This window comes from Nerophis lumbriciformis, linkage group LG11 (assembly GCF_033978685.3).
Source record: "Nerophis lumbriciformis linkage group LG11, RoL_Nlum_v2.1, whole genome shotgun sequence".
In the NCBI taxonomy this organism is placed as follows: domain Eukaryota; kingdom Metazoa; phylum Chordata; class Actinopteri; order Syngnathiformes; family Syngnathidae; genus Nerophis; species Nerophis lumbriciformis.
In genome coordinates, this window is record NC_084558.2 from 5,204,216 (window position 1) to 5,227,535 (window position 23,320).

Sequence of the window (23,320 nt, forward strand, 5' to 3'; positions counted from 1 at the left end):
GTTGATAACGGTGATAGAAAAAAATCGAATCCAATGTATATATATGAATATATACATACATTTATACATGTGTATATAGACTAGTGTTGTCCCGATACCAAAATTTGGGTACCAGTACCAAAATGATTTAGATAATTTAGGTACTTTTCAGTACTTTTCTAAATAAAGGGTACCACAAAAAATTGCATTATTGGCTTTAATTTAACAAAAAAAAACTTACGGTACATTAAACATATGTTTCTTATTACAAGTTTGTCCTTAAATAAAATAGTGAACATACAAGACAACTTGTCTTTTAGTAGTAAGTAAACAAACAAAGGCTCTTAATTAGTCTGCTGACATATGCAGTAACATATTGTGTCATTTTCCATTCTATTATTTTGTCAAAATTATAAAGGACAAGTGGTAGAAAACTAATTATTAATCTACTTGTTCATTTACTGTTAATATCTGCTTACTTTCTCTTTCAACATGTTCTATCTATACTTATGTTAAAATGTAATAATCACTTATTCTTCTGTTGTTTGATACTTTACATTAGTTTTGGATGATACCACAAATTTGGTTACCAATCCGAAACCAAATCGTTACAGGATCGTACAATGGTCATATTCAAAGTCCTCATGTGTCCAGAGACATATTTCCCGAGTTCATAAACATAATATGAATTTTTTTTAAACGAAAGATGTTGTGATGCCAAAAAATATTGACGTAATCATAGTAGTATCGACTAGATACGCTACTGTACTTGGTTTATTACAGGGGTGGCGGACCGGTACTTTTCAGAGGTGGTATAGTATATACAGGTAAAAGCCAGTAAATTAGAATATTTTGAAAAACTTGATTTATTTCAGTAATTGCATTCAAAAGGTGTAACTTGTACATTATATTTATTCATTGCACACAGACTGATGCATTCAAATGTTTATTTCATTTAATTTTGATGATTTGAAGTGGCAACAAATGAAAATCCAAAATTCCGTGTGTCACAAAATTAGAATATTACTTAAGGCTAATACAAAAAAGGGATTTTTAGAAATGTTGGCCAACTGAAAAGTATGAAAATGAAAAATATGAGCATGTACAATACTCAATACTTGGTTGGAGCTCCTTTTGCCTCAATTACTGCGTTAATGCGGCGTGGCATGGAGTCGATGAGTTTCTGGCACTGCTCAGGTGTTATGAGAGCCCAGGTTGCTCTGATAGTGGCCTTCAACTCTTCTGCGTTTTTGGGTCTGGCATTCTGCATCTTCCTTTTCACAATACCCCACAGATTTTCTATGGGGCTAAGGTCAGGGGAGTTGGCGGGCCAATTTAGAACAGAAATACCATGGTCCGTAAACCAGGCACGGGTAGATTTTGCGCTGTGTGCAGGCGCCAAGTCCTGTTGGAACTTGAAATCTCCATCTCCATAGAGCAGGTCAGCAGCAGGAAGCATGAAGTGCTCTAAAACTTGCTGGTAGACGGCTGCGTTGACCCTGGATCTCAGGAAACAGAGTGGACCGACACCAGCAGATGACATGGCACCCCAAACCATCACCCAACAATGCAAATTTTGCATATCCTTTGGAAATCGAGGTCCCAGAGTCTGGAGGAAGACAGGAGAGGCACAGGATCCACGTTGCCTGAAGTCTAGTGTAAAGTTTCCACCATCAGTGATGGTTTGGGGTGCCATGTCATCTGCTGGTGTCGGTCCACTCTGTTTCCTGAGATCCAGGGTCAACGCAGCCGTCTACCAGCAAGTTTTAGAGCACTTCATGCTTCCTGCTGCTGACCTGCTCTATGGAGATGGAGATTTTAAGTTCCAACAGGACTTGGCGCCTGCACACAGCGCAAAATCTACCCGTGCCTGGTTTACGGACCATGGTATTTCTGTTCTAAATTGGCCCGCCAACTCCCCTGACCTTAGCCCCATAGAAAATCTGTGGGGTATTGTGAAAAGGAAGATGCAGAATGCCAGACCCAAAAACGCAGAAGAGTTGAAGGCCACTATCAGAGCAACCTGGGCTCTCATAACACCTGAGCAGTGCCAGAAACTCATCGACTCCATGCCACGCCACATTAACGCAGTAATTGAGGCAAAAGGAGCTCCAACCAAGTATTGAGTATTGTACATGCTCATATTTTTCATTTTCATACTTTTCAGTTGGCCAACATTTCTAAAAATCCCTTTTTTGTATTAGCCTTAAGTAATATTCAAATTTTGTGACACACGGAATTTTGGATTTTCATTTGTTGCCACTTCAAATCATCAAAATTAAATGAAATAAACATTTGAATGCATCAGTCTGTGTGCAATGAATAAATATAATGTACAAGTTACACCTTTTGAATGCAATTACTGAAATAAATCAAGTTTTTCAAAATATTCTAATTTACTGGCTTTTACCTGTACAGTATATATATATATATATATATATATATATATATATATATATATATATATATATATATACATTTTTATTGTAAGGAAGTTGCAAACAGCCTCTTTAAGTGATTTCCTTTTGCAGTTAACTATGAATAAGGGTTAACTTCCTTTTACACTTGGATGACAAGAAAGTTAAAAAGTGATAATGTGCAAGGCTTCATATGGTTGTATCAGGCATGATAAGAGTCTTGATTGCTTTATTGTGTTTACTATAACTTTATTTTAGGACTAAATATTAGTTTATGTCAGTGATTCTTAAACTGTGATACGTGTACCACTAGTCAGAGTCGTGTATAAAGAGAATATGGCCAACTTGGTTTCAGGCCATCTCTTCAATGATTGGTCAAAAGGCACTCACGTGACTACAGGGCGCCATGACTGCTACCAACTTTAAGCTGATGCTATGTATTTGCGGCGCATCCTCATAATTTTTCGAAGTGTAAAAATGCCCTGTTATGCAGCATGGGGCTGCTACGACCGTGAGAATCGTGGAAAGATTTTACATCACTTTCCCAACACCCTGGAAAGAAGACAAGTATGGGAAGTGAAGGTTTCCAATAAACCCTGGAGAGCCATCAACTATAATCAAACAGACTATCTTTGAGTCTCAGTAAAACTAAAATGATGCTATTTGGCAACAGTAGAAAAGAAAGTCAAACACAAATACAAATAGACATTGAAAGAGTGAAAGGAACCAAATATTGGGTGTAATAATAGATGAGAAAATGAACTGAAAATGTCATAAAAAAATATACAACATAATGTGGTAAGAAATATGTCAAGATTGAATAAAGGAAGACACATTCTGGACCAAAATACATTCCATATTCTCTACCGCTCACTAGTGTTACCATATCTGAGTTATTGTGCAGAAATATGGGGAAATACGTACAAAAGTACATGTATTCACTTAGCATGTTACAAAAAAGAAAGATTAAAGAGTGATACATACAGTGATTACAAATACATTGGAGGCAGACACCACAGTTGACATACAACACACACAAGTCATCATTTCTCAGTGATTGTTGGTCCGAAGCTAATGACGATTTTGACAAAATGAGGGTATTAAGTTATTATTTCGGTCGTTCTGTGTTTTTTTACGTTTAGGCGAGTGCCCGCTGGTCACAAAACACTGCAGGAATGTAGCAGCAGAGTGCGTCAAATATGGCCGCAAAATTCTACTTTCATAAAATAAAAGCATGTTTTATTGTAAGTTTATGAACTAGAGTATGTTTAGAACTATATTTCGACTTAGTATTTAGGTTTATTTTGTCAGAAAAATTAACATCAAAACGACAGCAATTGCATGCATGCGGGCACAGCTACACACGTCCTTGGTAGCAGTCATGGCGCATGTTGTTTAGTTGGCCATACTCTCTTTATACACCACTCTGTCCCTAGTGGTATGCAGGCTCCTTCTAGTGGTACGGCAATTAATCGCTTGATTTCAGTCCAATGTTTTATTTTGCTATATTCAAACACAGTGTTACTGTTCAAACACTGTAATATTACATTGACCAAAAATATTAAATATATTTCTTAAATAAAACCTTTGCCTCGTTTTAATGAACACTTAGGCCTACTACGCTACTGTATTTTAATGTTGGTCATTATGGTGGTACTTGGAGAGCCAAGAATGCCAAGTTCTTTCTGAGGTGATACCTGGTGAAGAAAGTTTGAGAACCACTGATTTAAGTCATTAAACAGTTAGTCTTGTTTATGTTGTTTTAGAAACATTAACATGTTCCTTAACACATTGTTTATACAATTAGAAAAGGTTTCATGAGGGGGACAGTTTGACACTGAAACAGATTATTTCAATGTCTGGTTTTCACATGTTGAGTAAATTAGAAGTCGACCAATCCAATGCACAATGTCAATATGGCTTAACTTAATTGTGCAAATACTTTTACAGTACAAATACAGTTCTATCGTAGACCTAGTCCTGAAACAGTGTGTGTATGTGGCCAATGCAAAACTAGAGTAGAGCTGTCTACTTGTACTGAAAGGAAGTCAATACCTAGTGTGCTAGTTTTGAATACATTTCCAAGGGAGACATGCTTAGAGTCACATACATGTTTACACTGCAGCAAAGTGCTCACTGTGTGCATGTCACACACCACCCAGCTATAAAGCCAGTCTGCCAGCCTTCGCTCAGCCGAGGCGAACATGTGCGCTGGAATTCTCCCCCAATTAAGACAGGGATTAGGCAGGTCCAGTGTGGGAACGGACCGGAGTGTGGGAAAGCAGAGGGGTCTCTCTCCTCCTTCCCTCAGCCTCATTCTCACTCGCTCTGGTCCATCCCACCCCTGTCTTTCTCACCCTTACTGTACCTCTGCTTTTCTTTTCTCACCCTAAATTCTCTCTCCCCTCTTTACTTTTCATCCCAGTCAAGCCTCACGTTCATTTTTCTCCCAAACCTTCTCTTCACTTAATATGCACACCAGCTCCCCGGTTTTTTTGAATTTTACTTGTCATTATTTCTTTTCTTTTTTTTCCTCCTTCATGCAGCCACCCAGAATGTCTCTTGCTTTCAGGCCCAATTCTTCAAGGTTTTCTGAAGTGCAGGCAACCCCCTCTCTACCCCCCACCCTATTAATGCCTCTCCAGCCTTGGTGCTGAAAGCTTGTCTGGAGAGGAGATGGGGACCTCCACATAAATAGTCTGGCAAAAGACAACTTGTCAGAAAAAAATAGACAGGTGTCCCGCAAAATGACAGTTCGTCAGTATTGCAAAGCTTTGCATTTAGTCAAGTATAATTACTATCAAGCCCCAACATGCATTAGCAGTAAAGTAGTACATGTGGTGTCTTCGTAACACTTCCTGTCCATTTTCCATTGTTAACAACTTAGTTCTCATGATATCGCAACACTATCGTCGCCAAATTCCCACTCCCCTCACATTCTCCCTTCTCATTGTCACCTTTTCTTCCTCATTCCCACTGCCGTTCCTTGCATTCCCATAAATCTCTTCCCAGTGCACTCCGGCACACAAGCCTTGTCCGTTCCAATTATGGCCAGCTCGTCCAGCCGCCGGCTCACACACACAGATACACGCACACACACACACTGCGCACACAAGCCTGTTCTCATCAATTAGGCATTAACCTCCTAAAACAAAGGGCCTCTTGACGAGCGGCCCATTGCAGGACATGTGAGGAACTTCCTCTCCAGCGCTTCCCATCCACAGGATGACACATTCATACCTTTTTTTTTTTTTTTGGCCACAAAACAAATCTGTGCACAAAGTGTCCACAACTCAACAAATCAAGGGAGAATAATAGGAAGTTAGCATGCAATGCTAACTGGCTGTGTCACGCTGATTATAGGCTTCACTTGTGATGTATTTTCATGAACACTGATTGCCCAAATAAATGAACTTAAGACATATACAGTACTGTCCATATTAGCATCGGTACATCAATTCCCCTTTTGTCCACAGGAGGCAAAAGTGAGCCACTGTGGTAGTTTATGGGAACGGGACAGCCAGAAGAAGTAGCCTTATGGTAAGAAAAGTTTGCTTTGTGTCCTAGAATTAAATATTTGGGGTGCTGAAAAAATAAATCTGCATCTTATTTATTCAAATTCTAAATCTATTCATAATTTTAAAAAAATCCATAAAAAAAAACGAATTATTTTTCTTAGGAATTCATACATCCATCCATTTTTTACCGCTAGTCCATTTAGCTCGCGGGTCGGCAACGCGCGGCTCTTTAGTGCCACTCTAGTGGCTCTCTGGAGCTTTTTTAAAAATGTATGAAAATGGAAAAGGATGAGAGAAAAAAAAAAAAGTTTTGTTTTAATATGGTTTCTGTCGGAGGACACACTTGACACAAACCTTCTTAATTGTTAAGAAATCCCACCGTTTACATTAAACATGCTTCACTGATATGAGTATTTGGCGCGCCCCATTTTGTCCTGATTTCGGAAGTCATTGAACGCACCGTAGTTTGTTTGCATGTACAACTTTCCTTGATGCGGCCACAGAAAGAAGTGTTTTATGCCACTCCTTCTTTGTCTCTATTTGTCCATCAAATGTTTTATACTGTGCGTGAATGCAAAAAGGTGCGCTTTGTTAATGTTATTGACTTGAGTGGAATGCTAATCAGACATATTTGGTCACTGCATGACTGCAAGCTAATCGATACTAACATGCTATTTATGCTAGCTGTATGTACATAATGCATCATTATGCCTCGTATTTTAGGTATATTTGAGCTCATTTTATTTGTAGTTTCCCTTTCCTTCAACTTGAACACACACATCTTTACCTTTGGCCATTCTAAGCCAGTCATTTCCAGAAGTTATCACACCCTCAGAAAAGCCTCCGTTTTAGTAATGTTTTGCAATGTTGTAAAAATGTGTAGAATAAATATTACATTATAACATTTCGGATAAGCGGAAGAAGATGGATGGATGGATGGCATTTCTGTCAACGAAGATTTGCATCAGCCTGCAACACAGTCATTTTGATAGTAGTCTAATATAGCTAATATAGACACTTACATCATGTGTCGCCTTCAATTTAACACTTATATAAGGCTTTACATTTTTTGCGGCTTCAGACAGATTTTATTTTTTTATTTTTGGTCCAATATGACTCTTTCAACATTTTGGGTTGCCGACTCCTGCTTAAGGTGTACCTCGTCGTAAGGTCAACACAGATAGACAGAAAAGCTTTCACGCTCACATTCACACACTCAATTTTCATAAAGACGTTCTTTAGGCCATATACTTATCTAATTGTGTTTTTACGGCCGCAACTGGTTGACTCGTAAAAACATTGCCAGTGATAACATGTCAAGTGTGAGGATATTTCCTCTTATTCTTGTTAAAAAACATGAATACCTTGCTCATTTTGCAAAGTGGACCTTGTTTTTTACGGCAAAGCACGTACGCGTGCACACAGTCAAGCACCAATTAAACATACAATCTATTAAATAGCCAACATTTTAAGAAATAGTCAAATATAGAATTCTACACATTGTACACATCTATCAGAGTGCTTAAACTGCCAGGAGTTAATCAATAGTCAATATACCAGTGTACAGCTTTTTAAACATCACAAAATGCTTATTTTCTTTTTGAGGAAGCTAGATTTTGTGTTTTATTTTTTTGTTCTTCATTGCTGCTGTTTTAACAGTTTTTTTTTTTTAAATATATACACAAGGTTTTTTTTGTTTTTTTTAGCAATTTGCCTTTTTTCTTTTAAATGGACAACATTTCAATAGTCATTTTAATTTTTTTAACAGCTGAATGAGCAGCACCGTTACAGTATAAATAAATATTTAAGCATGAATTAGTCATCTTTGTTGTGAGTAAGCGCATGCCTAAAATAACTTAAGCTGCATTTAGAAGTCGATGGAAAAATTAGAGCCATTAAATATGTGTACTTACGTATACATCAGCAGCCATGAGGGGCTTTTCTAACCTGTAACCTGTTTTGAAAGGTTTTATTACGGTCATACCAAATAATATATTGTGATAATCAGTTCGAATCGAGAATCATGTTGAATTGAGAATTGATTCTGAATCGAATCATCACCCAAAGAATTGGAATTGAATCATGAGTTGTAAGATTTCCATTCCAAACAAGTATTATTGGTCTCAATTTTGTTTGGAGAGTGAACTCGGTGAGCAAATATATAGTAAAGCATTTTCCGGACAAGTATGATAATTTATAATAACAATTTTTAATTAATTCTTGTGAACACATTTGATGAAGTTTGCTACATTTCAACAAAACTTGTTGACTGAGACACAACAATAGATGGAATAGCTTAGCTGTGTTAGCTACAGTGCTAACATTACGGTCACATTTTTACAGCAACATCATGTAACCTTTTCACTGAAGAAAATCACACACAGAGCTCCCTCGTCAATAGCTGGCTGTTGAGTAGCTGGCAGAGCTCCAGGCTTTGGTTTAAGATGTGTAACGAAGCCTGACTTTGTACAGAGCTTTCCTTTGTGATCTGCGTAACTCAAAACTGGAGAAAACAAGTCAGGGAGATAGATTTTTGTTATGTGGGGTGTTCATAAACAAGTTCTCGGGACATAAACTACTGTTATGACGTCATTAAAGAGGACCTATGATGAATTTGGTCTTTTGTGACTTGTAAATATTACAATGATGGATACTCTTGTTAAACAATGCCAAACTATCAAGTAATAATAAGGTTCATGCATTTTGGTTGTGATGTTGCCTGCTTTCAGGCAGGAAACACAAAAAAGGTGGGATAAAGTATTATCCATCCATCCATCCATTTTCTACCGCTTATTCCCTTCGGGGTGGGATAAAGTATTATTTTCATCTAATCTTGGCATGTGCATAATATCACAGATGAGTGTGCAGAAGTATCTAATGTTGTGACCAGGTGAATATATATAATGTTTACTAAGGTTATTTGAAATTTTTCTTGGAAAAAAAGCATTGATAACTTAAATATATATATCTAAACTGTGCATGTTTCAAAAGATACATTATGATACTTTACAAGTACCAGTATAATGGAAAAACTATTATCATATCTGATTTATGACACCAAAAGACTTCCGAAATTTGGTAATAAATAGAAATTATCAAATTAGTATTAAACTCACGGAGATATTTTCAGAGTCATTGAGGAACCACAGATTCCTTCCCCATCAACAACAATGCTGATCAAGCAGACTTTGTGAGAGCCAACAACAATTACTTTGGAAAAGATTATGGTCTAGAACCTTATATTTTTGAGCCCCGAACACAAAGAGGATGAGCTATACATTTTAGAAGCAGAGTGCTATACGGATGTAGCTTTATTGAAACATTATAGCATCAGCAGCATTGCTAGTGCTAAGCATAAAAAACAACAGTAGTAAACCAAAATATGCGATGTCAACTGACAGGACGCTCACATATTTACGTTTTGATGAAGAATCAATCAGAATCCTCACAAAGGGTTAAAAAAAGTTGCCACAACAAGCGTCTTTTTGTGTATTTTTTGCCATCTTGGGGGATGTCAAAATCGACCAGCCTCTCGGTCCATGGCCACATTTGTCTACTGCTAGGTTAGAGATGCATGAATTGTAATCTAGAATTTACTTTTAGCAAGTTTGAGACAAAGCAAAACCATCTGCCAGATCAAAATGTTACTAATAGCAGCGTAAGCTAGCATTTGCTCACTGCTATCAATGCTATCTTTGTTGGAGTCTATATTAACAATATCACTTATATTTGGTTAATTTTCAGGTCATGACATGTAAACGGAATATTGTTGGATATTTTTTAGAGGGTATAATGGCCGCAATAGAGGACCCTCAATCTGTTGACTCAATTGTGCGCTATTTATTTACGATTTCGAATGCATATAAAATAGCCAAGCATTTGTGATTATGTCTAACATAAGGATTGTGAATGATGAATAGCAAATCTCTTTCCAATTTTTGCGTTTTTCCAGTATGACTGATCTGATAATATGGTCAGAGGGCAGAAACGTTCCTCCAGTGACGTACAATCTACGGAAATTACCAAAGATATTTGGAGCACAATATAAAAAATGGCTGACCAAATTTATGGTATTTTGTGATTTTCACATATTTTGCGGATTGTAAATGCAATTGGATATGGTTTAATGGATACAATGAAACAAGCGTATAAAGTAAACTTGTTTTTCCAATCTACTTGTACTTTAAGAGGGTGGGACGTGGTTTAATTTGGAATCTAGGAACGCCTCCAGAAACAAACATCATGCAGACAGACTAAAAAAACGGGTTATGAAAGTGACTGTTTAGCAAGATTTACACCAAAGCAAATCCAATAACTTTTATCTGGGCCACAAGGAAGTCTTTTTAAATGTAATCATCATAGGTCCCCTAATCAATGTTTTACATTTAACCTTTGCGCATGCAACCACCTAAAATGAAGACATTGTTCATCATTTATTGACCGAGTCTGCTACTTACTGCATTTTCAGGTTTTTCTTTCAAATTTGTCATTTATAATTGAAAAAACACTGTATAGTCATACTTTTAAGTGACTGTTTCTACTTCTGAAAATCTTTTTATTACCGGTAGATGTTTGCGACAGATTCTTTCGCAAACAGTTGCAACACACCGTCTTTGTTGGCAGCGCAGCAAAAAGAACCAACCTGCTTTTGATTTTCCCACAGAGCCGGCGGTGCGAGGAGTGCTCCCCAGCGCTTTGGCACAGTGACTATGTTGGCACAGGCCCAAGCTGCACCCCCGCCACCACACCATCCCCCAGTCCCAGGGCCCTGGGAGTGTAATACATGACCAACAAAATCCCACTTCCCATTCCTCTCAAACTTTTCACACCCAGACCCCCCTCCCTCCCATGAGGCAGCCCTCAAAAGGGGATTGGGGTGAAATGTCTGCATGACACTTTTCCCATACTGTAAATCCCCATGACTAGTTCAATTTTAGATGAAACTTAAAGTTTTCCTTAAGCTTTTATGTCAGTTATAAATTGTGCCATTAAAGTCACTGGGGGGCTCTATTCACTCTTTAAATGAATTTTAAAGGGGAGGTAATAAATATGAAGGCTGATTCTGGGAAAAAGCCTGGGCTCGCCCTGCAGCATTGAACAGAAAGCATTTAGGGACGGGCGTGTACGCGTCTGGGTAACATGTAATGACATTATTCTCACCAGGGTGACCCCTCATTGTCGCCGCTCTTTCTTCTCCTGAGCTCGTGAAATTGACATAAGCTTTACAAACATTCCAGGCATTTTTTTCTCAAGGCCCGATTTCTTTGGGAATGTCACCGCAGGGGAAAGGGGGGACAACACACCACCTAGTGATCACATGAATGAAGTGTGGAATGGGTATCTTAATTGTGTCATTTACAGAATGAAATAATGAGATAACAATAGTGATAAGTGACTTAGTGAGTGCTGTGTGTCCGTGATGCCTCCTCCTTCGCATGCAGAAGACTGAGATGTGCAATCTCTTGTTTATACCTGCAGGCAAAAGCTTAATATAAATCTGTATATTTCCAGAAAAAGACTAAATAGCCTTCTGACCTGTCCAGATGGTTGTCAATGTAGTCCTGCAGCTGTGACACCTGCGCTTCAGCAACGTTTGCTTTGGTGATGAGAAGCTTCTGCTCTCTCTCATAGCTCTCCTGTAACAAATGAGAGTAATTCATACTATACATGCGATTAAGTGTCCTATAAGATGATTTTGGAGCATTGAGGATTTGCAGTGGTGATATAGTTTCATGTACCAGCGTGGAGTCGGTTATCTCCTTCAGCTGTTCCCTGATGACCAACCAGGATTCTTCGAATAGCTTCTCTAGTTTTGGCATCCTGAAGAAAGAGAAGGTATGATTCTCATGAACACTTCATCACTTTTGTCACGTATCAAAATACAAAAGCGACAACTCACTCCTGGCAGCTTGAAGAGTCAGGAAGAGTTTTAAGGACTGCCACCTGCAAGAGAAATTGCACCCCTCACTTAGTAAAATCCGCCAGGATTTAGAACAAAGAGAAGCAAACACACAGAATTCTACTACCTGGTTTCGAGCCACCTGCCACTGACTCTCCAGTTTAGACTTGTCTTGCTCAAGCTGCTGGAGAACCTTCTCGGATTCCTCTCTCAGCTCAGTGGGCTCCACGATGAAATACGCTTCTGGGGGTCCAGGGTCCAGACTGTTGTCTGGTTTAGACAAAATCTGCTCTCTCTGAGTCCTACGAACATGATTAGGAACATTTATTTTGAGTACCCTAATAACCTGTGCCACCAGTAACATTGTGGTCTTAAAGTCACATGTTTTACATTTCAAACAAAGTACTGAATGCAATAGCAAGTGTATGAAATACCGGTAATCAAAAGTTATTGCAATTGTAGCGCCTTTAGTGTTACTTAGTCAACCAACTTAATGACACAATCGTCCTAGGTTCGTAGAGTTGGTACCCTTATTTTAGAAGAAATTACTCCAGAAAAGAGTCATAAAAAAATTATTGTGGAAGATGAACAATTGAACATTTATTGCTTCACAACAACTGGCAACACACCACTCATATTATTTACAAACATTTTTTTTTACAGAAAAGGAGTTCTTCAAAGTGTTGTGTGTAGACTTGTATAATCCCTATTATTACTACTACCCAGGTAGTGTTTTTGTTTTGTTGTGTTCTTCTCTGTGTCACTTTGAGGGAATTTGAAGTTTGAGGTCCTCAGGGCAGATGCTGCAGCTTGTCAACCTGCGGTGCCATCCTGTCCGCTTGTCTTGTTCCTGGGGTTGGCTCACTGCTGAACTACTGAACTACTGAATCTCGGTCTTTCAAATAAACTATTAAAGCTCAGCAAAAGGCATAACTCGATGCAAAAATCTCCTTGTGTCGGTCTTTTGCACCAGAGGCTTCTTCAGTGTGTCTGCTTCCTGGCTCATCTAAATAGTGGCAACTGGTGTCAGTGCTTACTAAATGCCACCATGTTGTGAGTTTGGGAATTGCCCCTAATTTACATGGATGGGTTTAGTAACCATATTTTTTACACGGGTTACACCCTCCCCTCCTAAATCCACACGAGCCCTTTCATGCTTTGGTCTTGGGCTCATAAAATAACTATCATAGTCACTAACAGTTTCAAGTGCTTGGTTAAAGTTGGGAAAAATAGTTTGTGCAAAAGTCAATAATGGTTTTCCTTAATGAATGTAGTGAAAACGGTCAGGGGGATGTCGTGATCTACTTGATCGCCGTGTGGCATCAATTGTGTCTCCATCTATTTCAGTTTCATTGTCAGGTGCTGCAGATGATGCATTGTCAGGCTCAGCATCTTGTAGAACCTTCACAATATCTCCATTTGCAGGATTTCCCTTGTCATCCGCAATAGCTCGAATTCCAATTGTCATGTCTGATTCTTCTTCACTTGTCCTATTTAGTGGGGTACTGATTTCTTCAGCAGGAGACTGATTACCCACAACCTCTGACTCAACTCCTTCTACCAAGTTAGGGTGTGTTTCAACAGGACTAGCCGAGGGACTGTCATCTGAACCATCCCAAGACTGGGAGGATGTGGAACTCAATGGCATAGGTGACAGTTTATTCTTCTTCTGGATTAGCTATCGATTTCTGCTTTTTTGGAATTTCATCCTCTTGTGTGAATCCTTTCTCAGAGGAAACCGATTGAGTAGGATACACAATCCAGTCATCAGCAGAATCTGAGAATTCCTCATCAGTTTGCGGTTGACTTCATCTAGTTCTGGGCCGGCAAACCTTAGGTTTGACTGGTTCAATTTTCTCCTCTTCGGATAAGTCCCCACAAGGAAGTATCAGGTCCCTATGTAGAGTTCGGATGGGACCATCCTTACTGATGGGTTGCACTTGGTAGACCAGTAGGTCTCACATCTTCTCCAGAACTTTCAGATGTTTCACAAATTGGGAATGTGATCTTGGGGATCCATCGTTTACAGGCAAATGAAAGGCAATGTCCACAGGCAACCGAGGTTGGCATCCAAAATCAGCTCATATGGACTGAACCCTGTGACATCACTTTTGGTGCAATTATAGGCATGGGTTAGTAGTTTTACGTAATCACACCAATGACATTTTTCTTTGTCTTTTAATGTTCCCAACATGGTTCTGTTAAATAGCTCTACAGGAGCGATTTAACACCTTACCCTCTTTGGTGGTAAGGTGTTGTGCCCACTTTGGTAATACCTGCTAGAGCGCAGAGCTCTTTGATAAGTTGGGACTCAAAGTCCCTGCCTTGACCACTTAGCAGTCGCTCAGGAAACCCATAGTGCACTAAAAACAGTTCCCAAAGGGTTTTAAGCAACCGTTTTCTGATCTTTGGTTGGTATGGCAACTGCATATTTGGTAAAATGGTCCATGATGACCAAAATGTCTTTAGTATTTTGACTGTCAGGTTCAAAAGATAGTCAATGCACACTAGTTCCATGGGTCGAGTTGTATGGATATTTACGAGAAGTGCTGACCTTTGTGGTTGTGTCTTTCTTTTGATGCAACGCCCGCATGTCTTTATCTTTTTCTCTACGTCGGAAGCCATCTTTGGCCAAAAAAATCTTGACCTGACCAAGTCCAGGGTTCTTTCCGAACCCAGATGTCCCATATCTTCATGCAAGTTCTTAAGAATTGCAGCTCAAAGTGACATGTGAGCAATGAGTTGGTATGTTAGAAAATCTCCTGCTTGACGTTTCCTGTACAAATGGTCGCCTTTTATTTCCAATCTTTTCCTTTTTTTGAGAATAAGTTTGAGCTCTAGGGAATCTGGAACAAATTTGGTCTTGCCTTCAGCCTCTATAATTTTTACGACCAGTCCTATGAGAGGGTCAGACTTTTGGTGTTGGAGTTCTGCTTGGCTGTAGGTGGGTATGGTGGGGACAACCAAACACTTTGTCAGATCCATACATGGTTGGTACAGCATCTGGGTGAATAGCGATGAATTCTACCAACATTTAAGCAAAAAAATAGGGGGAAAATTTTAAATTTTCTGTCAATTTTCGAGTCTTGTCAGGACTCCCCATGAGGATTTGTGTTGTCTCCCTCAACTCCTGGATCAGTAATGTGTCGTTAAAGCAAGACAAGTTATAATTTTGGGGTTAAGAATCCCCCTTTATGACATTCAAGCAAAAAAAAAAATAGGGGGAAAAAATTTTGTTTTTCACCATTCTCAGGTCTTGTTGCGACTCCCGATGAGAATTTGGAACTTCTCCCTCAAATCCAGGAGCAGTAATGTGCCGTTGAAGCAAGACCATTTTTAATTTTTTTGGGTAAGCATCCTTCCTTGTGACATTTTACAGAAGAAAAAAAGGGGGGGGAAATGTAAATTTTCTGCTATTTTTGGTTGTCGTCATAATTTTCCAATGAGAATTTGGGACGACTCCCTCAACTTTAGAACCAGTAATGTGCCATTGAAGTGAGACAATTTTTTTTATTTTTTGGGTAAGATTCCCCCTTACGCCATTTAAGCAATATACATTTGCGAAAATATACTCAAAAAAAGAGGGTTTGGGGGGATAATAATTTTCTGCCATTTTCAGGAAAATTGTGTCCTTGAAGCAGGACAAATCATAATTTTTGGGGCAAAGGTGCCCCTTATGACATATTAGCGAAAAAAAGGAGGGGAATATATACATTTTCTGCCATTTGGAACGTCTCCCTTAATTCCAGGACCAGTAATGTGCCTTTGAAGCAAAACAATTTATAATTTTGAGGGTAAAGGTCCCCCCTTATGACATTCAAGTGAAAGAAATGGGCAAAATATTAGATTTATGCCACTTTCAGGTCTTGTCGGGTCTCCCGATGAGGATTTGGAATGTCTCCCTCAACTTTAGGACCAGTAATATGCCGTTGAAGCAAGACAACTTCAGAATTTTGGGGGGTAAGGGTACCCCCCTTATGACATTTAAGTGAAAAAAGTCAAGTTAAAAGGCAATGTCATTTGTAAGGTTCTCTTTTTTTTTTTCCTTTTTTTTTTCATCTAATTAATAGTTATCTAATATTAGTAGAATTCGGAACAAATCAATAAACCTTTTCAAATTTTTGGGGTTAACTTGAAAGTGTTTTTTTTTTTTTTACAATGTAATGTAAATACTGTATTGTATTATGAAAACATAATACAGCGGTAACTCAACTTAAGAGTCCCCCAATTTGAGTGTTTTGAGTTAAGAGCTGTCTCTCAACTAATTGTCGATTTGCACTGCAAAATTGTACAAAATAAATTGTGTTTATTTTGTTTAGAGTTTTGGTTGAATTTCATTTTGTACTACTGTAGTATAGTCTATAGCCTACCATGTTTACCGTTTATGAATTACTTTACGAACATACAAGAAAAGACCAAACTTGTGTGCTTACTGGAGGATATTTAGATGTTAACTAGCTATCAAGCTTTGCACAAATAATTGCGCTGCAGGACTGCTTGTATCAGAGCACTTCTATTGGAGATTTTAAATGTACGATGATTTAATCAAATATAATTTTTTATTTTTTTTGCTGATATCGCAGCCCAAACATGATGCGGCGACGCCCTTTACAAGTTGTACACTGACTACTCTAGTACTACTATTTTTCTATATTGTCAATTGAGAATATATAATAAAATGGTTGTTGAAATGTACGAGGTGCACTTACTATCTACTGCAAACAGTCCAAGCTAAAATATTACCTGTATGCTTTCATTAGGACATGATAGGTCTTGGTGATCCTCTGAAGATTCTTTTTGTAATCTCGAGCGGCGCTAGCGAGCTGTTCCTCGCGAGCTCTGTAGGATGAGCGGACGTCCCTTAACATGTTGTCCACAAACACCTTCAACTTGTTCCCCTCTGATAGCACTTTGTTTCCTCCAAGGCCATCGATGTACTCCTAAAGGCAAACATTTAACAGTAGCAAAGGTGCCGTGACTTATTATAGACGTCCTTATGTGTTTGTGCAGCTACTCACAGTTATGTCCCTTAAATAACACACAAGTCTTGCACGGTATTGCTCATTAAGCTCTTTGACTTGCAGCTGCAGCCTTGCGTTGTCCTCTTCAGCCTTCTTCAACTGGCTCTGACAGCACAAACAAGTCTTAAGAAGCAGCAGCACAGACAGACCACACATTTATCAGAACCATTATGAATACATTCCAATTGAAGGATGTGCCACATTGATACATTTCATGCATTAAAAATGAGAACAGTCCAATGTAGCTTAACATATGCTAAGCTTTCTAAAAAAATCATGGCTTTTAGTGCAAGTTTGAGAGTATATGCTCAGCAAAACTGCTTTAGTGTGGGTTTGAGAGTGAGTATATATGCTCACCAGACTCTGCTCAGATGGTTTTTGCGGCTCTTTTCCAATCGACTCACTGATGAGTTCAGTTACCACCGCAGCAGAGAAGTGACCGAAAACCACATCACAAAAAAGGAAGTTAAGTGCCCACAAGAGCAATCAGAGCAGATGAAAACAACCACCATCTTCAGACTGTTCCGTTTTTAAAAAAATAATCCAAAGCATTCCTCACATCTTTTCCTTGAGTTTCCTCTGCTCTTCTTCATAGCTGCGCTTCATGTCCTCCATCATGTCCTTAATTTCATTCTGGTTTCCAAAAAGCTGAAATACGAACAACAACGGGAGCGAGGCAACCTCAAGTATTATAATGAGGAACTTTTCTTTGAGGCACTTACTGTTTTTTCCATGTTTTTTTGCTCCCTGTTCAAAGCAGCAAGCTCTTCTGGCTATCATGAGGGTGGTCATGGCTTCAGTCATTCGGGAGTTCATTGACAGCATCACTTCAACACTAAAGACCCACCTTGACTCGGTTATGCAACATGCGGCTGATGAGGCCCCTGACTCGGTCCAGCTCCCCATGAAGGCCTTGCGTGGTCTCCTCAGCCCTCTGGTGCTGCCTGGCCAGCTGGCTGCGCAGGGTATCCTGGGCCTGGGCGAAAGTCAGCAGCTCTGCGCTCAGCTCCTTGCTCTGGGCCAGCTCTTTGTGGTGGGCCTCAGCCAGAGCCAGGTAGTTCTTTTTGAGCGAGGCGCACTCTTCGCTGCTTTCTCTGATGACTTTTGAATGACCCTCTGCTGTTTGGATCTTTGCGATCAATTTGTCTCGCTCGGTTTCGAGTTCTGTTATCTCATCTTTGTGGTTCAATATCTAGAATAGGGAGAGAGGATGTAAAAAAGATACAGGAACATCCTAAATATAGTACTTCTCAAATAGTTGGGCACAGTGAGGTGCAGGATTTTCAGTATTAGCGTCTTTGTTACACAAGCCTCCAGTTAGATGACAGCAGCATTCAAACTAATCAACAGGCTGTTTTCTTAACTAGGTATTTCTGACAGGAATGAAAAGAAAAAGCAGGAGACATCAGAGCCATAGAATTTACTGAGACTACGGTAGGAAATGAGGAAAGACCAGTATGTGTTTATCGCCTAAAAACTCTGGCAGAACCAAACACCTAAAGTGTAACAGCATTTCTTCGATATTTCTTGCAGAAGTACTCAAATTCTGTCACATTTAACGAGTGACAGTGATACAATGTCACGGTCTGGAAGGATGCTTTGAGGCGCGATCCCACAAAGCAGCAGACTGGAGGCAGACTGAGTAAAATAATATGATTTAATATACCAAAGAAAAGGTACTCACAAGGGAGTGGGAGAACACATAACTAGGAGTGGGGAAAAAAACAAAAGAAGGCGTCCTGTGTCTGTACCAGACACAGGACTTTTTTTTTAGTAGGAAACATCTTGTGTACATTAAGCAAAGCAGAACAATAGGCAACGATCCGACACACTGGAAAAGGACTGAAATAGGAGACTGCTGATGGCAACCAGGTATGTCCTGGTTGCCAATCAATCACAGGTTTGGGAGCCAGCACTCAGCAGATAGACAGGGGAAGAGAAACTACAAAATAAGAGTACTTGACAGGAACTTAAACACCACACAAACAGGAAAAAAAACGTAAGTCAAAAACAGTCACAAGGGTGTGACATATCAACTATTATCAAAAACACCTTTAAAAACTAGTAGCCATACCTTGTTTTTCAGTTCCAATGTCTCCTCCTCAAACTGAGCTCTCATCTTGTTCACTTGAAGCTTCTCCTCCACAAGCTCTTTTGATAGCTACAGTAAACGGCAGACGTGGGACCAAGTCATTGTTTTGCAAGTCACAAGTAAGTCTCAAGTCTTTGCCCTCAAGTCCGAGTCAAGTCCCGAGTCAAGACAGGCAAGCCCCGAGTCAAGTCCAAAGTCAAGACTGGAAAGTCTCAAGTCAAGTCCTAAGTCCTGCATTTTGAGTTTCGAGTCCTTTCAAGTCCTTTTAACCACAGACTAATATATTAACACAGATTGTGTATGCTTTTCAAACGCTGTATTTATTTATTAAAACAAGTGCATTTTAAATTGCAGGAAAGAAAATTGTGCTGACATTGCACTTCATAATAGCACTATTAACCGGTCATTTTAAACATTAACTCATTCCTTTACAGAACAAACACATTGAAAAATAAAGTGCAAATGTACTTATTTGTACAAAAGTGTTAACATTGAAAAAACATGACATATACGTGAACATAACAAAAAAGTTGTACTTTTTATATGTCAGGGCCCTATGCTGCATTGCATTTGCAAAAGACCAAATTAGCCAAGAGTCTGTCAGTCATTTGTGCACGATGGGGGCGTAGTATGATGCCACCATGGCTGAAAACTCGCTCCACTGGAGCACTGGAGGCAGGCACTGCCAAGACTCTCATGGCCACTCGTAACAGTGAAGGAAGAGTCTTCATGTTCAATGCCCAGAACAAAAGGGGGGAGAGAGTTTTTTTGGGTTGGTGCACTACTTGTAAGTGTATCTTGTGTTTTTTATGTTGATTTAATTAAAAAAATTTAAAAAAAATATATATATATTTCTTGTGCGGCCCGATACCAATCGATCCACGGACCAGTAGCGGGCCGCGGCCCGGTGGTTGGGGACCACTGAGGTAAACAACCAACAGTATGTCAGAAAGCTAGCTAAAACGGTACACATATTCATAATATAGTATACATTTTAACTGACCTTTATTTTACTATTTTTGTCTTTTTTTAGGTGGCTAAAATACGCGGTGCTGCTGACTGCCGTCTAACGTTACGTGTGATATATTGACTAACCCTGCTTAAAAAAAATCACTGAACAAAAAGTATGAATAAGGTAGTGAACTGCAACAGATTCCCGTGTTTGCAATAACGTTATAACGTTAGCAGTGAGTTTACAGCCTCACTGATTTAACTACACAGCAAATAAAAGTCACGTTACTTAGCCAATAAACGTTATCTTACATTCAAAACTTACCGTTCTTTGTGCAACTTCAAATGCCGGACGAAGTTGGAAGTTGTTTCCTCTCCATCAGTAATTTTCGAACCGCATGTGTTGCATACTGCAAACCGTTTTGTGTTGACCACCTCGTAATTTTTATACCCAAACGAAATTATTTTAGGTATCATTTTTTGTTCACTGGCGTGTGGTTTGGACATGTCTTCTTCGTTGATTGTCCTGCAATTTGATTGGATGAATGCTGTGTGATGAAAACAAAGTAGATCTAATTTGATTGGCTGTTGTACTGACAGCACACCAGCTGACACACGCAACGCTGATAGGCAAGTACACAATGAAAAATACGGAGCGCTCCCGAATAACTTTTTCATCTTTGGGTTTTGGGGAAAGTAGCAAGTCATGTCAAGTCATGTCAATTCAAAAGGCTCAAGTCCAAGTGAAGTCACAAGTCATTGATGTTAAAGTCTAAGTCGAGTTGCAAGTCTTTTTACATTTTGTCAAGTCGAGTCTAAAGTCATCAAATTCATGACTCGAGTCTGACTCGAGTCCAAGTCATGTGACTCGAGTCCACACCTCTGGTAAACGGTACAATATATGTATACTGTATATTTCTGGTTGCCGGATGCATTTAATAATCTTACATTATAAATACCTTAAGCTTCTCCTCTTCACTTTGGACAAACCTGTTGGACAGATCTGTGTTGGAGGTGGACAGGTGAGCAGCTCTGCTCTCCAAGTAATCCACTTTAATGGAGAGGCGCTCATTTTTGTCTTCTGGCTGCAAGGTAAAAAGTACAATGTACTACAAACCACAATGACTGTAAAATTCTACCTTTAACTTACATTTTCCACTTTAATTTTGTCCTGAGCTTGATTTGGAGACGTATCTGTGTCCATCTTTACAAGTTACTTAGTCATGAGTTTGATACTCATCTTGTATCCAACAACAGAATGTTGCCATGGTTCAGTACAACACAATATTTCGCAACAAACACAAAACGGGCATTTTATTTGCAAAACTGAAACACAAAATATATTTCTACATTGGTGATGTAAAACAAAGAAAAATATTGTCTACAGTATCACAAAATATACAATTACAGTCCAGACAGAACCACAGCAGTAATCTGCAGCCTGTCTTGTGGCTTAACATAAGACAACAGCGCCCTCTTGTGACCAAAGTCCTGGCAACGTTTAAACCATTCTTTAAACAAATCTTTAGGATTTTATAGATTTAAACATGTGAGTTTTTAGGGCATGTTCAGGTCCTCCTCCACCTCATCCTCCTCCTTATCATGATATTTGTGGTCCCCAGAATCCATAGTGAAACCCATCTGTTTGTGCAAGGCGTCCAAATTAGCCTGTTTAACATAATATGTGATATTCTGTGACGACATCAGCTTCTGGAGGTCCTCCAGCTTGCTGTAGGCCTACAGGAAAACATATAATTACAACAATACACCAGACTTTATTGACCCATATTCAAAATGTTACCTACCGCTTTGAAATTGCCGTGCTGACAATGATGGTCGATCAAGAAGCTAAAGACATCCCCGACCCTGACAGCAGTGTCCAACTCGGGCTCCTCCAATAAGACCCCACATATTCTCAAGGCCTCGTCAGCATCTTCTGGCATTAACCTACACACAAGAGACAATAATCAAGTTTCAGAACAAATATGTCTTGGCCTGTGTGGATGCAAAGTGTCATAGGCACAAGGTAGTGTATTTGCAGTGTCTCGGCATTGCTATGAGGATCAATTTCTCAATTATTTCTTGAGCATTTGGGTTCAATGACAGAATTTATCAAAATTCACACAATTTCTGATACATATTTTTACCTGCGTGCATGAACAAACTGCTTGATGAGGGTGATTTTACGCTGCAGCTCGGCCATTTTGGCCTCCTGTTGTCCGTCTGCATTCCTTGCTTTAGACAGGCATTTGACCGCCTCACTTAATGTATCTAAAGCCTTCTCATAGCTCCGATAATCATCAATTTCCACCTTTGAAATGTATATAGGGTCATTTAAAGTGACAATCTTTTGTGGCACAGACTAATGTCTTGCTATCTTACCTGTGCACAGGTTTCATAGAAACCAGCGAGCAGGTGTGGTGCGTCGCCTTTTGTGTAGAAAGAAATTATGGTCTTCAAGATCTCTGGATTTTCCCAGTCTACTGACTGGAGGTAGTTGGCGGCCATGACATAAAGTTCCTTCTGACGACAAAAGTTGGCAAAACGTATGATTCTCTTTGTGTCGCCTGACTTGAGGAGCGTCCTCATTGCCTGTAAGTGAAACAAAGGAACAGTAGAAATGCTTATTTGGAGACAACCACAACATACATAACCAATCTATTTTTCACAATATATAATGTACATGTACAAAACCCAAAACCAGTGAAGTTGGCACGTTGTGTAAATCGTAAATAAAAACAGAACACAATGATTTGGAAATCCTTTTCAACCTATATTCAATTGAATACACTGTAAAGACAAGATACTTAACGTTCGAACTGGTAAACGTTGTTATTTTTTGCAAATATTAGCTCATTTGGAATTTGATGCCTGCAACATGTTTCAAAAAAGCTGGCACAAGTGGCAAAAAAGGCTGAGAAAGTTGAGGAATGTTCATCAAACACCTATTTGGAACATCCCACAGGTGAACAGGCTAATTGGGAACATGTGAGTGCCATGATTGGGTATAAAAGCAGCTTCCATGAAATGCTCAGTCATTCACAAACAAGGATGGGGCAAGGGTCACCACTTTGTGAACAAATGTGTGAGCAAATTGTCAAACAGTTTAATCTCAATGAGCTATTGCAAAAAAAATTAGGGATTTCCCCATCTACGGTCCGTATTATCATCAAAAGGTTCAGAGAATCTGGAGAAATCATGGCAAGGTTGAAAACCAACATTGAATGTCCGTGACGTTCGATCCCTCAGCCGGTACAGCATCAAAAAGCGATATCAGTGTGTAAAGGATATCACCACATAGGCTCAGTCAGGAATACTTCAGAAAACCACTGTCAGTAACTACAGTTCGTTGCTACATCTGTAAGTGCAAGTTAAAACTCTACTATGCAAAGCGAAAGCCATTTATCAACAAAACCCAGAAACGCCGCCGGCTTTGCTGGGCC

At 39.3% G+C, this 23,320-nt stretch overlaps 2 protein-coding genes across 3 annotated transcripts in view; both read right to left on the bottom strand.

The window, feature by feature from the left end:
- Positions 1-3,865: 3,865 nt before the first annotated feature.
- ccdc78 (coiled-coil domain containing 78) lies at positions 3,866-21,112 on the bottom strand. Its single transcript, XM_061967630.1, has 14 exons — positions 21,028-21,112; positions 20,837-20,962; positions 18,909-18,995; positions 17,682-18,026; positions 17,557-17,607; positions 17,394-17,482; positions 17,192-17,237; positions 16,832-16,957; positions 16,557-16,753; positions 11,941-12,115; positions 11,814-11,857; positions 11,653-11,734; positions 11,450-11,550; positions 3,866-11,386 (listed from the first exon to the last, which is right to left on the bottom strand). Exons 1-14 carry the CDS (start codon positions 21,079-21,081, stop codon positions 11,311-11,313), a joined length of 1,599 nt encoding a protein of 532 aa, XP_061823614.1. The 5' UTR covers positions 21,082-21,112; the 3' UTR covers positions 3,866-11,310.
- A 52-nt stretch (positions 21,113-21,164) lies between these two features.
- Positions 21,165-23,320, bottom strand: part of ift140 (intraflagellar transport 140 homolog (Chlamydomonas)) — a 49,528-nt gene continuing 47,372 nt past the window's right edge. For both annotated transcript variants that reach the window (XM_061967625.1, XM_061967626.1), the window contains exons 27-30: positions 22,260-22,469; positions 22,025-22,188; positions 21,683-21,824; positions 21,165-21,614 (exon numbers count right to left, since the gene is read on the bottom strand). In XM_061967625.1, coding sequence (XP_061823609.1) covers positions 21,435-21,614; positions 21,683-21,824; positions 22,025-22,188; positions 22,260-22,469 — 696 coding nt within the window. In that variant the 3' untranslated portion in view covers positions 21,165-21,434. The remainder of the gene's footprint in view (positions 21,615-21,682; positions 21,825-22,024; positions 22,189-22,259; positions 22,470-23,320) is intronic.

What these genes read in the sequence shown, in the direction of transcription:
- ccdc78 (XM_061967630.1), bottom strand. Translation starts at nt 21,081, where the DNA reads ATGGACACAGATACGTCTCCAAATCAAGCTCAGGACAAAATTAAAGTG. An exon ending in AGGAAACTCAAGGAAAAGAT is followed by an intron (nt 17,238 to 17,393) that starts GTGAGGAATGCT and finishes TGAACTCATCAG; the next exon opens with TGAGTCGATTGGAAAAGAGC. An exon ending in ATTGACAACCATCTGGACAG is followed by an intron (nt 11,387 to 11,449) that starts GTCAGAAGGCTA and finishes TTTTGCCTGCAG; the next exon opens with GTATAAACAAGAGATTGCAC.